This window comes from Pipistrellus kuhlii, unplaced genomic scaffold (genome assembly GCF_014108245.1).
Source record: "Pipistrellus kuhlii isolate mPipKuh1 unplaced genomic scaffold, mPipKuh1.p scaffold_m20_p_11, whole genome shotgun sequence".
Classification (NCBI taxonomy): domain Eukaryota; kingdom Metazoa; phylum Chordata; class Mammalia; order Chiroptera; family Vespertilionidae; genus Pipistrellus; species Pipistrellus kuhlii.
Genome location: NW_023425416.1, coordinates 27976295 through 27990467, shown reverse-complemented (window position 1 = coordinate 27990467; position 14173 = coordinate 27976295). Strand labels below are relative to the sequence as shown.

The 14173-nt window shown below is 49.3% G+C and overlaps 1 protein-coding gene across 1 annotated transcript in view; it reads right to left on the bottom strand.

The window, feature by feature from the left end:
* KY (kyphoscoliosis peptidase) overlaps positions 1-14173 on the bottom strand; it is a 39349-nt gene that overhangs the window by 9535 nt on the left and 15641 nt on the right. Inside the window, exons 4-8 of the mRNA XM_036431397.2 lie at positions 11741-11815; positions 9692-9754; positions 7872-7954; positions 4757-4865; positions 3276-3393 (exon numbers count right to left, since the gene is read on the bottom strand). Coding sequence (XP_036287290.1) covers positions 3276-3393; positions 4757-4865; positions 7872-7954; positions 9692-9754; positions 11741-11815 — 448 coding nt within the window. The remainder of the gene's footprint in view (positions 1-3275; positions 3394-4756; positions 4866-7871; positions 7955-9691; positions 9755-11740; positions 11816-14173) is intronic.

The window sequence follows — 14173 nt, the reverse complement described above, 5'->3', positions numbered from 1 at the left end:
TTGGGGGTAATTTAAGGTTACCCTGGTATCTATCTGCCCCTTTAGGAAGCTGAGAAGGCCACTCCCCAGTGTGGAGGCCTCTGGGGACATGAGATGTTTTGGGAGCATCCAGGACATCGTGCAAGGCAGAAGCATGTCACTGCACTTGCTCTCTGTGACAGCTGAAGGATGGATGGATGACGGAACACTGACTGACATCTGATTGGTGACAATCCATCTCTCAGCATCAAAGCCTCAAACTGGTAATAAGCCCCTGGCTTTATCGAAAGCCTCTGGAAAATCTGCTCGCTGGTGCTGGAGCTGTGATAACGGGGCAAGGGCATGTACGGGAGGCTGACTGAGGCCCAGGGAATCTGGGGAATTACACTGGGCCCTCCAAGGAAATTAAGCAGAATTCATTAAGGCTGTGACAATGGAGGCAAAAGGAAAGACATTAATGCTGGATGATAGAAAGTCGGAAAGAAAGCGGACCGGCCGTTACAAGTGACAGCATCCACAAATAACCTCACCTTGGTTACTCGGGAAAGACGATGGCGAGGAAATGAAGGATGTTGTGGAAAATATCTGAATTCCCCACCAAATTACTTTATTAAATCAGTCTTTAATGAGGCCGTGGCAGGGCCTGGCAGAGTGGACTGGCAGCTGTAACGATGCCGCGAGGGCACAGCTCTTGCGAAGAGAACGTTCTGACAACGAGGCGGGGATAAATCAGCCACTGCGGATTGCCTGTCTGCGGTTATTAAGGAATGAGCTAATGAATTTACCAAACTGTCGACAGGTATTTTCAAGGTAAGGGAATCAGGGAAGCGATGCCCAGATGAGGTTACTGTTCTTTAAAGCAAACGTTAAAAGAATCCAAGGAACTGGGGGCTATTGTGAAACACCCGGGCAGGCACCCGCGAGTCTTGCACGTGGGAGGCCTAACTTTGAATGATGGAAAGTGTTGGAATATGTTTTAATGATCAGCTGCAGGCCAGAACGAGGCCATCGTTAAGCATCTGGCCCAGGCCGAAAGCTGACGGGTTCACTCCGGGCAAGTGTCAGTTTCCTGAGGGGCCGGGAGGCCGCCTGGGCCTGTGAGAGATGGCCACAGAGCAAAAGCACTTCTGGACTCAAAGGAAGCAAGAAAGTTAAACACAATAATCCCAGAGCGAGGCCAACCACCCCAAACTGCATGTTCCTGTTGAGCCCTGCAGCCCTGCCAGCAGGTGGCACAGCCCCGGGTACAGATGAGGACACTGAGACCCGACAGGGGTAGGAGCCCTCTCAAAGGCACAGAGTGAACCCCTGGTTAAAGTAAGGGCTGGTGAGCTGAGGATTGGGGTGGGAGGTAGGGGGGGTTTCTGGCGTTAGGCCTGGCACTCCTTCCAGCCCTCTGTGCTAGAAAGCTTGTGTTGGATAGAGAAGGCCGTGCTCTATGATTTAAAATCCCCGAATGTTCTCAAATGAACAAATTCAGATGAAAAGAATGAAGGTCTGGAAGATGCTACACACAATAGAGCTGCAGATAGATGGATGGTTATTCCATATTTTAGAAGAGAAGAAGGCCCATTTCATAGAAGTTCGCTGGGATATCCTGTCTTTTCCTAGCTTTGGGGGCCTACGGTGCGTAGGATTATGAGATGGGTGGTCACAGGGGAGGGAGGGAGGGAGAGAGAGAGGCGAAGACATATAAGCCCCGTTGACATGGGAGAGGAGTGAGAGGAGATGAACACAGGTGAGCACTTCTATGGGAGAACAAAGCTTGGGGAGGCATGTGACACAATGTTATCTCTACGTGGTAGGATTCAGAGTAATTTAATTTGCTTCTTGCTTCTGTGCGCTTTACACATCACCTACAATTAACAAGCGTATTTTAAATTTAGAAAACGTGTTCAGTAAAAGCATAAGGCACGATGGGAGCCTGTGGATGAGGCATGCTGATGACGTCCTGGCGCGGGGCCGGGAGGGAGCGTTAGGGAGAGGGCGCGGGGAGCGCTGGAGGTGCGGGCGGCCTCAGAGGGCACAGGCTGGAGGGTGTTGGAGGTCAGATTCGGGAGGTCTTTACAGGGCAGTCTTGTTCAGGAACCTGGGGCCAGAGGAGCCTGGGCATGGGGCCCGAGAGGATCTCAGCTCCTTAAGGGGCCCAAAGGCACGTGGGGGGATCTAGGGCTGGGGTGGGGTGGCAGTGGGAATGTTAGGGGTCACGAGGGCTGCTCTGGCTGTGTGAATGGGGAATGGGGGGGCTGGTATCCTCTGCACCGGACCTACCCTGGTTGCCTCTGTGGTCGCAGGGGTGGGCCTTGAGGTCAGGAAAGGCAGGGGAGGGGCAGAAGGGGCAGGCACATGGCGATGGAGATGGGGGATGTGGGAGGCACTGGGGGTGAGGCCAGGAATCAGCTGAGTGGATAGATGTCTCGTGGACTAGGACGCCTTGCAGTCGCCTGCTACCCCTGGTTTGATGGCTCGCCCCTACAGCCCCGGTGCCCGAGAAAACACACTTCCAGAGGCCTGCAGGGTGGACAGTGGCCCATCCCTCCCCTGTGGAGGGGCGGGGGTTCAGTGGCCCCTGGGGCTGGCTGATTGTGTCCTGGGGAACCCAGCAGACCTCAGCGAGCAGGGACAGGAATGCAGGGATAAGGGGGGCTCACCCAGCCTTGAGTCTGTCTCAGGGTCACCCAGACCTGGCAGTGATGACCCTACACACAAATGGTTTCCTTACTGGCCACTCAGTCGCTGTCACCCACCCAGGCAACCCGGCCAGGTGCTCACTCCCAGAGCAATGAAAATGGGGCCCAAAGGCTCCAAGACAGAAGCTGCCTCCTAGTTACTGAGCTCTTCCCACCGACAGCTCCTCAGGCAGGAGAGTTTCCGCTCCCCCTGAGAGAGGCCCCCCGTGCCAGGCTTGGAGGACAAGCCTCTCACAGTCCTTTTGGCGTCAGCAGCCACCGTCCTCCCCTTCCCAGACCTGCCATTCTTCTAACCTTCAGCTGCACAGAGCTGGGAGAAGGTGGAAAAAGGGCCTTTTATAACCAAATTATTTCTGTGCATTCATCTGCCATTATGTTAATGCATCGCGAAGCCTGGCAGATGGTACAAAGTCAATTATGCTGGTGTTAAAACGGGAGAAATTGACCTTTTCAGGACTCACTTGGATTCCAGAGCAGAGTTTGCAAACTCAGGTTTCAGGGCTGGCATGTGGGCGAAGGCACACAGCACTTTGGGGGAGAGGAGAAGGGTAAGAGGGGGGTGGCCAGCCCTGGGACTGCCTGCCTCTTGCAGGGCCTCTCTGGTACCTGCACATTCTCTCAAAGAGCCCCGCGTAGCCATCACAGTTGGTCTTCTGGGTCTGCAGGATGTTGCTGGGTTTGAAGGCCTGGCGGTCCTTCTCCTGGGCAGCCTCGATGTCGTACTCTAGAGGGCAGAGTAGGAGGCCGTGAGGGGGGTCCACAGCCATGGCACAGCCCCTGTCCTCTGCTGTGTTTTCAGCAGAATTTGGGCTGGGAGAAGCATCGGGTGTGGGAGAAGCACCAGGTGTGGGGGGCCTCTGCATACTTATCCCACCTCCACTCAGCTCTGCAGGCTGTTCTAGGGATGCTGCTCCTGTCCTGCTGCGGCCCCCAAGGCCAAGGCCTCACACTGACCCACAGGGGGCGCTGAGCTGCCATCAAAACTTGCCCCAAATAGAGACTTGTCGCCTCCAGCCTGTCACTTCACCACCAACAGAGCTGGAGGGCTGTGAAGAGGCACCGAGGCACAATGTCCACTGAGGACACTGTGTGTGTGTGTGTGTGTGTGTGTGTGTGTGTGTGTGCGCGCGCAGTAAAAATATTCTACCAAATATTCTGTTTCTGATCCTGGCCCCTTAAGGCCCAGCCTGAGCAGCTGGGGTTGGGGTCCTGGGGAACCCAGCAGACCTCAGAGAGCAGGTACAGGAACTGTGGGGATCAGTGGGGCTCCCCAAGCTGTTAGTCTGTCTCAGGGTCACCCTGTGCAGGTAGTTCCTCAGGCCTATGGTCACACCCCCTACCTGAGTCAGGTGAGTTCATCCCAGCTGCCTCTCTCCCTGCTGCTTCGGGAAGACAGAGGAAAAGCCCGGGGCAGCGGGTCAGGAGGGTTCCCTGGACCTTATGTCACAGGAAAAGCACTGAAAGTACACCCGCCACCTGGTTCCTCCATCGACTGCAAGGGGCAGCATCTATTGTTGTCTTAGCAACCACCTGTGGGGCTTGGCTTGGCCTGGTCAGACTCCCGAGATGGTCCTATGAGGAGCGGTAGGTGCACAGGCCCAGGTCCCCCGAGGTGGCTCTGAGAACCTGGACACTGCACCGAGAGCAGTGGCTGAAGTTGCTAATGGGAACAGCAGCAGGGAGAGGGGAGCCCACCCTTCCTGGCACTGGGACTTAAGCAAACTCCAGTTGCAATAACTTTTCAACAGCTATGACTCCTCCCCAACTGATGGCCATCCTTTTTGAAAATGCCCTGCCCTGGGTTCTCATCTCTCTGGAGCAGTTTTATCAGGAAGCCAGGACTGAAGGAAGGGCCTCAGCTCTGGCCACTGGCTGTGGGCCGAGGGCCACGTGGGACCCTCTACCCAATGACCCTTCATGGTGATTTGTATTCTGCTTGGTTAGTTTTAGGTTATTCAATCCTCTGTCTTTCATCTCATTCCACACTCACTGGTGATTGAGTGAGTCCCAGAGACACTGATGGAAACAGGGCCTACCAGGAGTGGCACCAAGGGGTCCTAGAACCAGTAACACTGCAGGTGTCCTACCTATATGGTGGCAGATCCAAATCCAGATCGCACGGACTCTCTCCAGGTCGCTGTGGGCCTCCTGGAGCAGGTCGTTTACCAGCTCGTCCAGGCCACTCTTGACTGTCACCTGGGGGATGGGAGGGGGGTGCTGTGTCAGGGCCTGGGTGAGGGCTATGGGGAGCCCAGCACCCTGCCACCTGCAGTCAGTGCTCCCTTTCCTCCAGGCAAAGAAGGAAGAGGAGAGGCCCAGAGGGACAAAGGCTGGGCTGAGGGTAACTATTGGTGGTGGTGGTGGTGGGGTAGCTGAACATGAAGGGTAGTGCTGACCAGCTGACTCACTGGTTCTAGAGCCACTACATCTTTTCTTTGTAGATTTTGGGACCAGCTAGGTGAGTTATCTGGCTGGCTGTAGCAGCCCCTAGTCATGGCTAATATTACTCAAAGCAATCAACAGAGTTAATAGACTCTATCTAAATTTCCAATAACCCTTTTTCACCTTTTTTTTTCTTTTTCCCCACAATCCTTAGATTGATATAGAATTGCAAGGGGCTGAAATAGTCAAAACAATTAAAGAAAAAAGAACAAAGTTAGAGGACTCACATTTCTGTATTTAAAAACTTACTGCAAAGCTACAGTAATCAAAATGGTGTGGTACTGATATAATGGATCATATGGGATCAATGGAATAGAATTAACTGCTCAGAAAAAAACTCATAATACACCTATGGCTAACTGACTTTTGCCAAGTCCATTCAATAAGGGAAGGAATAGTGTCTTTAACAAATGATGTTGAACAACTGGATATCCGTACGCAAAATTAATAAAATAGAACCCCTACCTCACATAATATAAAAATTAACTCAGAAAGGACCAATGACCTAAGCATAAGACTTAAAGTATAAAACTTTTGGAAGAAAACATGGGTAATCATGACTTTGGATTTGGCAATGGATTCTTAGATATGATAACAAAAGCATGAGGTGCAAAAGAAAAAATAGATTAACTGAGCTTCATAATAATAAAAAACCTTCTGTGCATCAAAGGTCATTATTAAGAACTTGAAAAGACAACTCACAGAATGGGAGAATATATTTGCAAATAATATATCTGATAAGGCTTTAATATTCAGAATATATAAAGAACTCCTACAACTCAACAACAAAAAGACAACCCACTTTTAAAATGGGCAAAGGACTTGAATTTACATTTTCCCAAAGATATATGAGTGGGTAATAAACACATGAAACGGTGCTCAACATCCTTAGTCAATAGGGACATGAAAATCAAAACCACAAAGAGATATCACTTCACACCTACAAGGGTGTCTGTAATGAAAAAGACAGACAAGAAGTGTTGGCAAGAATGCTGAGAAATTAGAACCCTGTACAGTGCTGGTGGGAATGTAAAATGGTGCAGCTGTTGTGGAAAACAGTTTGTCTGTTCCTCATAAAGTTAAACATAGAACTACCATATGATCCAGTAATTCCACTCCTAGGTACATACATAAAAGAACTGAAGACAGAGACTCAGACAGATAATTGTTCACAAACGTTCATGGCAACATTATTCACAATAGCTAAAAGGTAGAACCCACCCATGTGTCCATCAGAGATGGATGGATAAATAAAATGCAATTGGTCCAAACCATGAAATAGTATTCATCAATTAAAAAGAATGAAGTTCTGATATGTGTTACAACATGAATGAAAACCTGATGCTGAGATAAGCCAGCCATAGGAGGACACATATTGTATGACTGCACTTCCATGAAATATCTAGAATAGTTAAGTTCTTAGATATAGTAAGTAAATCAGAGGTTACCAGGGGCTGAGGAGAAGGAGAATGGGAACTTATTGCTTAATGGCTAGAGAGGTTCTGGTTTTGGAAGTAGATAGTGGTGATGGTTATACAACATCTGAATGTAATTAATGCCACTTATAAATTATTAAAATGGCAATTTTATGTTAGCTATCGTTTACCACGATAAAACAAAGGAGCAAATTAGGCTTTCTCACAGGGGCCCTCAGCAGGAAACAGGGATGGGGTTGCTGAAAAGGCAGTCCTGACCCTATTCCATCTTCCTAGAGAAGACGGGGCAGCAGGAGGCTCAGTTGGGCCACAGTTGTCCACATGTCCCTCGGCCCCTGCCCAAGGGCACTCCTTGACCTTTTCTCTCCTGGGACTGCCCCACGGCTCGCTGGAACTCCCAGACCCACTCTCTGGCCACAAGGAGACCTCTGGGCCCCGTCTCCTGTCTCCCACTCGCCCTGCTGCTCTCTGCTTCCTTTTATTCTGTGTTCAGCACCACCTCCACATCCTTGTCTTTGTCCCTCTCTCGGGGCCTAGAACACATTGCAGGCCCACACCATGGCCAGGCTGACTCCCGATTTAACCCCCAACTTCAGTCCTGTGGCTTCTGGTCCCCACCCTCGGCCCTCCCTGGCTCCGGTTTCCCACTGCTCCGCGGCAGTGTCTGTGGTCTCAGCTAGGCTCCTGGCACTGCCCTCTGAGCCTGGCCAGCAGCCTATAGATGACTTCCTGGCTTGCCAGCCTCTGATGGCTCATCAGATGTCACAGCAGGTCCAGCTCCTTGGCGCTTCCGATCAGATTATCTGTGGTGAGGGTCCTGCTTGGCTCTCACGACTCCATTGTTCCCCTAATGCCTCAGCTCTGGCTCCTTCCCACCCCCATGCCACACGTGTCCAGGCCCAAAGATGTGAGAGCTCAGCAGCCTACACGCTCAAGAGATGAGCTTGGCTAGGGTCACAGTGGGTGCGGGCCATCTGCATCTATGGTCCTGCCCCACCCTCCCTTTCCCTCCCTTCCTGGGCTGGCGCTGGCATGGCTCACTAGTAGCAATGCCAAAATGGGCAGGGAGAGGGCAGGCCTGCCAATGAAGAGGCTGCAGGGTGTAGTGGGGTCGGGGTGGTGGAATGGCCTTTGGTCCTGGGCAGGGGCCTGCTGCCTTGGGCCTTTTGTCCTCCATCCATACACTGTGAAAGGCACTCTGGGCCATTCATCCAAGGGACTCGGGATACATCCAGGAGGGGCCTGGGGAAAGGCTGAGCTACCCTGGCTCAGGGCACTCCGAGCCACATGGGAGCGCTGTAGGCAGAGGGGCCAGCTCTCCTACCTGTGAGGCATAGGTGTCCAGCTTCTCAAACTGCTGCAGATCCAAGGGCATGGATTTCAGGCTGGACCGATCCCAGGGGTAGGCTGGAAACACAGGGGGGCTTGGTCAGCTGCTGAGACCTGCTGACGAGGGCTGCCTGGCTGAGGCCTCCCTGTCTTTTTGAGAAGCTGTGCCTGCCTGACTTTTAGCATGATTATCAGGGCCTGAAACTCTGCTCCCAAGAGCTGTCTCTCTTAGAAAGGTCCCTTGGTCGAGTTGGTTTGGGGTCTTGGAGACACAGGGGAAGGAGACAGTGGAGCAGGTTGTATGGTCAGTGTCACTCACTCCGGGAGGGTGCGGGGGCCGGCCATGAGCCTCAGCGCTCTGTGCATCTGCCCGCTCATCCCTCACGGGCTGTGAGAGCCCACACCTTGGTGCTACAGACCCCAGAGGGGTGGTGAGAAGGTGAGGATGGGTGTCACCGCCAGCTCTGGTCTGAGCTTCTCCATGACCCTCGCTGAGCCAGCACTGGATGAGAGGCCGTGCCAGCTGGTTAGGCAGCTGGTCAAGTTTAGCTGCCAGAAGCAGGCCACATGGATCCTTTGGCATCTCCCCGCCGCTCCAAGGTCCCTGTCGTAAAGCTGTGGCCTCGCTCAGTAACTTCGCATTATTTTCTTTCTTCTTCTGCTGCTTCTATAATATGAGGACTAAGGGGTTTCCTGGACCCCACCCCCAGAGCCTGCTGTCCTGCACAACCTCACCTTAGAGCTCCCAGGAAGCCCAGCACCATCATGGTTACTGCTCTGGTGCTGGAGCTGGGACTTCTCTTTTGCCATTTCTTAGGGTACTATCAGTCCCTACTGAGTGCAGCCCTGGCCCAGTCAGCCCCTCAGAAGGGCACAGGGACATGGAGGCAGGACCTCATGTGTTCCCTCATTTCTCAGTGCCCTCTTTTTCCACAAATCTGGCTCCTGCCATTCTTTGACAAGGGCCATGAGGCTGACCCAAGTGGATAAGAAAGGGACTTGCACATAGAACAATTTCTGCTCAGCACAGCTCTGCCAATGAGGTCTCCTTGCCCCCGTTTAGAAGAGAAGTGCCGTTTCTAAAATGGGACTGAAAACCCTACTACTAGTCTTACCCTTTCTTGGTTCTGTTTTGTAAAATTATTGTAATAAAATATTGTAATATCTGAACATTAAAATTACCCGTAATGATTTATGCCTCATTACGTTTACCTTCTGAGCAGATTATATAAATCCAAATAGGATTTTGCACAAATACATTTAAAACACTGGTGGCATGAACAACATTATTCTGATTTTAAAGCAAAACAATGGGGAGACGTGCCAACCTGCACCAAGCCTTAAGTGCCATCTGGTTTACTGAGGGGAAACGGAGGCCCAGGAAAGGGGAGGGGGAAACAAAAGCAAGATTCGAACCCAGGTTGTCTCTTATCCCACACAGGGTTTCTTCCTCTGCCCCACTCTGCTTATTTGCATGTCTCCGGCCATACAGGTGATTGGCATTCTTTTTAAGTCAACACCATTCCAGATTCTTGTTTTAATATATTTCCCATAATGGGCTGCCTTGTTATTGGTGGGGTTTGTGCTTTAGCTCAGGGCTCACATCTGGTGTGTGAGCTTTTTACTTTGCCCCCTGTGCCCATGGCAGGCATTGCTAATCAGTCACAACACTCCTCCCTCCCTGAGCCCAGAGGTGGCCCCTGACTCTCAGCACAGGGGCCCAGGGAGCCATTTTCAATCGATTGGAGACTCCCCCATGAGACTAAATTAATTCCTGTCTCATAGAATGGCCCAGGAGAAGGTCCTGCAACTTACCATGAGCATCTTTCCCTCCAGGCTGCCGGGGTCTTGTGTTTCCATTTTTGTCACCTTGCAAACCTACAATATCCCAAAGATCAGGAGTAGAGACACTTCAGGAGAAACAGAAATGCAAGCACAGACGATTCTCTGTGGGGGCCTTGCTTCTGCCCCGTCCCCTTCACTCTCCTCCTCAGAGCCTTCCTGCTCCCATCCCCACCTTCGACCAAATTGCTGCTGGAACTGCCCTAGATGCCCTAGTGGGGCAGAAGGAGGCCTGGGAACTAGAAAGACACCTGCTGTCTGTGAGCATTTCCTCCAACAGCAACATTTTGGATTATTGAGCAGCCCGCCTGGGGCCTGCTGCCCCTGCCCTCCTCCTCCACACGCGCCTGCCACCCAGCAGCGCAGCGGGGCATGCCGGGAGCACCAGCGCATTCGTGCCAGATACCTCTGGAAGAGAACTGACCATGGACAGACATGAAAGTGGGGCGAGAGAAAAGCAGTTTGTATGGAGCTGAAACCCAGAGAGCAATTATTAAATTATTCCCTGGGAAGGTTCGAGGGTAACCACTTCCTATAAATCCAGGGCTGTTAAGGCAGGAGGGTTCGCAACAGTTCTTAGACTCCATGGGCATCAGGAGGGGAACCCTTCCTGCTGATCCGAAAGCAGGTCAGGAAGATGAGGTTCGAGTTGGGACCTGGAGGAGCTGGGGGTGGGTGCCGAAGCAGCTGTCTCATGCCCCGGAAACCCACTGTAGGCTGTAACTATAACAACCAAAGATTCCAGAGGTATGAAGGCCATTCTAGTAACAGCGGGCCTTTTCTTGCACCTACATTTTTTTCCCATCTACCTTCTTGGGTAGAATAATGGGGATTCAAAATAGAAGCTAGCCTTTACTGTGTACTTAGGATGCCTGGCTTGTGCTTTGATTGGCACTGTACTGGTACCTCCCATTCAACTTCACAAGAATCTTATGAGGGATGCTGAATTATTTTCCTCCTTTTACAGATGAGGAAATTGAGTCCAAGAGGGTGTTCAAGCCACTTGCTCAAGGTCACAGGGCTGAGATCTGAACCCAGCCAGTTGATTTTCAGGGTCTGTTCTCTCTCCGTTGGACTGTCCTCCTGAGATCCTGACTACAGAGGGCTGTAGGGCAGACTTGGAGGGTTCGCCTCGGCCCGCTGAGTGGACTTGGAGAGAACCTGAGTCTCGGCTGCTCTGTGGCCTCGGTGTCGTGGCTGGCATTTCCCTAGGTCCTTGTTTAGCCACAAGATGGACAGATACAGGGGGAAGTCTGAGAAGGCAGAGGAGGAGACATCGTGGGCTTGTGCACACTGCATTGAGACTGGCCATGTAGGGTGGGGAAGAGCATAGGCCTCAGTTGGACCTGGGTTTTGATCCTCTTCCCAGCTGGTCACATAGCAGTTATTTCATCTTTTTGAGCCTTACTTGACTGATCTAAAAAGTAGGAATAGCCCTGACCAGTTTGGCTCAGTGGATAGAACACCAGCCTGCGGACTCAAGGGTCCCAGGTTGGATTCAGGTCAAGGGCATGTACCTTGGTTGCAGGCACATCCCCAGAAGGGGGTGTGCAGGAGGCAGTTGATCAATGTTTCACTCTCATCAATGTTTCTAACTCTCTATCCCTCTCCCTTCCTCTCTGTAAAAAAAAAATCAATAAAATATAATAAAAAAATAAAAAGTGGGTATAACACTGGTATATGCCAAAGTTAATGAATGCAAAAAACTTATAGGGTACCTTCCACACAGTCAATAAATGGTATCTAAAAAACAGTAACACTCCTGTGATGCAATTCATCTTTAGCTAAAAGCCATGTTCACCCACACCACACTGCAGACACTCAAGAATAGTGATTCCCGGGAATGAAGAAGAAACAGAACCCCAGCACAAAGCTGTCCTACCTCTGCGTCTGACCAGTGTGCAGGTCCAGGCCACTCCTCTCCTCACCCCAGAAGATGGCCCAGGCTGGGCTCTGTCCATTCAGTTGCCCTCAATCCTCCCTGCCAGACCTCCACACACAAGCAGCCCTGTACGTACGTACGTTTATCCAAGGAAAACTTCTTCAGCAGCTCGGGCATGGTGTCTCGAGGGTGCACCTCCACCGTCAGCTGTGTCCCTGTAGAGGAATGGGAGGTGACAGTCTCATTCCCATACTACTGGGAAAGGATGCAGCGTCTCATGACAGAGGTCTGAACAACAAAGCACAATTGGTGTGGGAGCTTTCTTTTGAACACACAGGCAATGCTTGTTTAAAAAGAACGAAGACAAAACACAAGCCGACAGTCTCCAGGTCCAGGTAAGACGGAGTAAGCCCGTTCCACCTGGCCGCTCCCACCGAATGCAGCTCTAAACCTTGGAAAGAATGCACGGGGCAACAATTTGAGGACTGAGAAGTAAATGATAGATGGAATACTGAGGAAGAAGATTAGGATTGAAAGCATCACCACATTGGCAGTGCGGTTACCATTCCCTCTCCCCTGCGGTATTTCTTAGGTTGGACTCAACAGCAGCCCCAAACCCAGAGGTGCACAGTGGGTGCAGGGAAAAGTGCTCCAAGAGGAAGGAGCCTTCTCTCCCGGCCTGTGGAGAGAGGAAGAGTGAAATACTGTGTGGTTCCCTTCCCCCCCCTCCTTTCTGTCATTTATCCACTCAGCCCCCAGGAAATTCTATTGGTAGCAGTGCAGAGTGATTTTGGTGGCCAGGCAGACACATAAAGTCTTTGAAAGAGGGCACCAGAGAAGCTAAAATTCCCAAGCGTGTGGGGCAAATTCTTCTTATGTATCTCTCTCTCTGTTCTCACTGACTGGCTCCAAAAGCAGACACAGCTGTGAGAGGTGTCTGGCAGAGTGGGGAAACGAAAGCTCCAGCTTTTTGGCCAGAGGACTGGAAAGCAGGTTTTGAAGAGGAGGGAGCTCAAGAAAACAAACCCATAAAGTTATGAGTTTGGCATTATTGAAGAGTATTTTTCAATAATGCCAACTCTTGTAGTTACCCCTGAGATGTGTGTACCGGGATCTCATCCTATCACAGTCTTTGAGAACTATACTATAAACTGAAGAACAAAATAGATACAGAGACATGGAAGCATGGAGCTAACTGGTGAATCTCAGAGGGAAGGAGAGAGGGGAGTGGGAAGAGATGAGCCAAATAACTTACATGTATAGCCCATGGACAGACAATGGTGCTGTGAAGCCTAGTGAGGGGACATGCATAAGAGCAAGGTGGAGGGAGTCATTGGCAGGAAAACAGGGGATATCTGTAATACTTCCAATAATAAGGATGGATTTTTAAAAAGTAATAAATAAATAAAATCTAAACTATGGGGTAGACTAAATGCTCAGACAGGCCACCGGGTGGTGCCTGCACAGGGCAGAATCGTATAACATTGCAAAGGCTACAAACCAAAATTACTACCCAGCATAGGAAGACCTAGGAAAATCTCAACTTGAAAAGGAAAAGATAATCAACATATGCTAACCCCACAATAATTAACAGCAAAATAAAACAGCTATGCTCTAAAAGTTGAAGGCAAACAATCTTGAAATAAATGTAAAAATACAAAGTATAAGAAAAAAAACCTTTAAGTTATGAAAAACAGACAAATGAAAATTTGAGAACTGAAAAATATAGTTTAAAAAATTGTCTGGATGTGCTCAATAACAGAGATGACAGAAATAAGATGTAATGAACTTGAAGATATATTCATAGAAATTATACAATATGAATAACAGAGAGAAAAAGTGAACAGAGCTTCAGGGACCTGTGGAACAATACCTAAAAGCCGAACATTCATGTCATTTAGATACAAGAAGGAAAGGAGAAAAGTGTGGTGCAGAAAAAATATTTGAATAAATGAATGAGAGAATAATCAATGAAATTGAAAGATGGTTCTTTGAAAATACCAGTAAAATTGTTAAACACTTTAACCAGATTGATTAAAAAAAAAAAAAAAAAAAAAAAAGGTTAAGACACAAATTAGAAGCCAAGACACCAATATCAGGAATGAAATGGATGGTATCCCTATGGGATGATCCTAAAAATTAAATCAAAAGATACAGCAACTAAAATAGCCAAACCAATTTTGGAAAAAAAAAAAATCAGAGGACTCCAACTATCTTATTTCAAGATATACTATAAAATAACAGTAATCACAACAGTGTGATAGTGGCAAAGATAGATAAATCGATCAACAGAGTATAATAAATAATTAAGAAATAGAGCCACACGAATATGGCACATTGATTTTTTACAAAAGTGCACAGAACAATCCAACTAGAAAATGGGTAAAAGAACAGATATTTTGCCAAAATAGAAATGGCAAGTAAGCACAAAAAAAAAAAAAAAAAAGACATTTAACATGATTAGGCATTAGAATGCAAATTAAAACTATAATGAAATATCACACTTATTTGAAGAACAATTCTAAAAATATAGTGATAATACTATATGCTGACAAGGTTGTGAAGAAACTGAA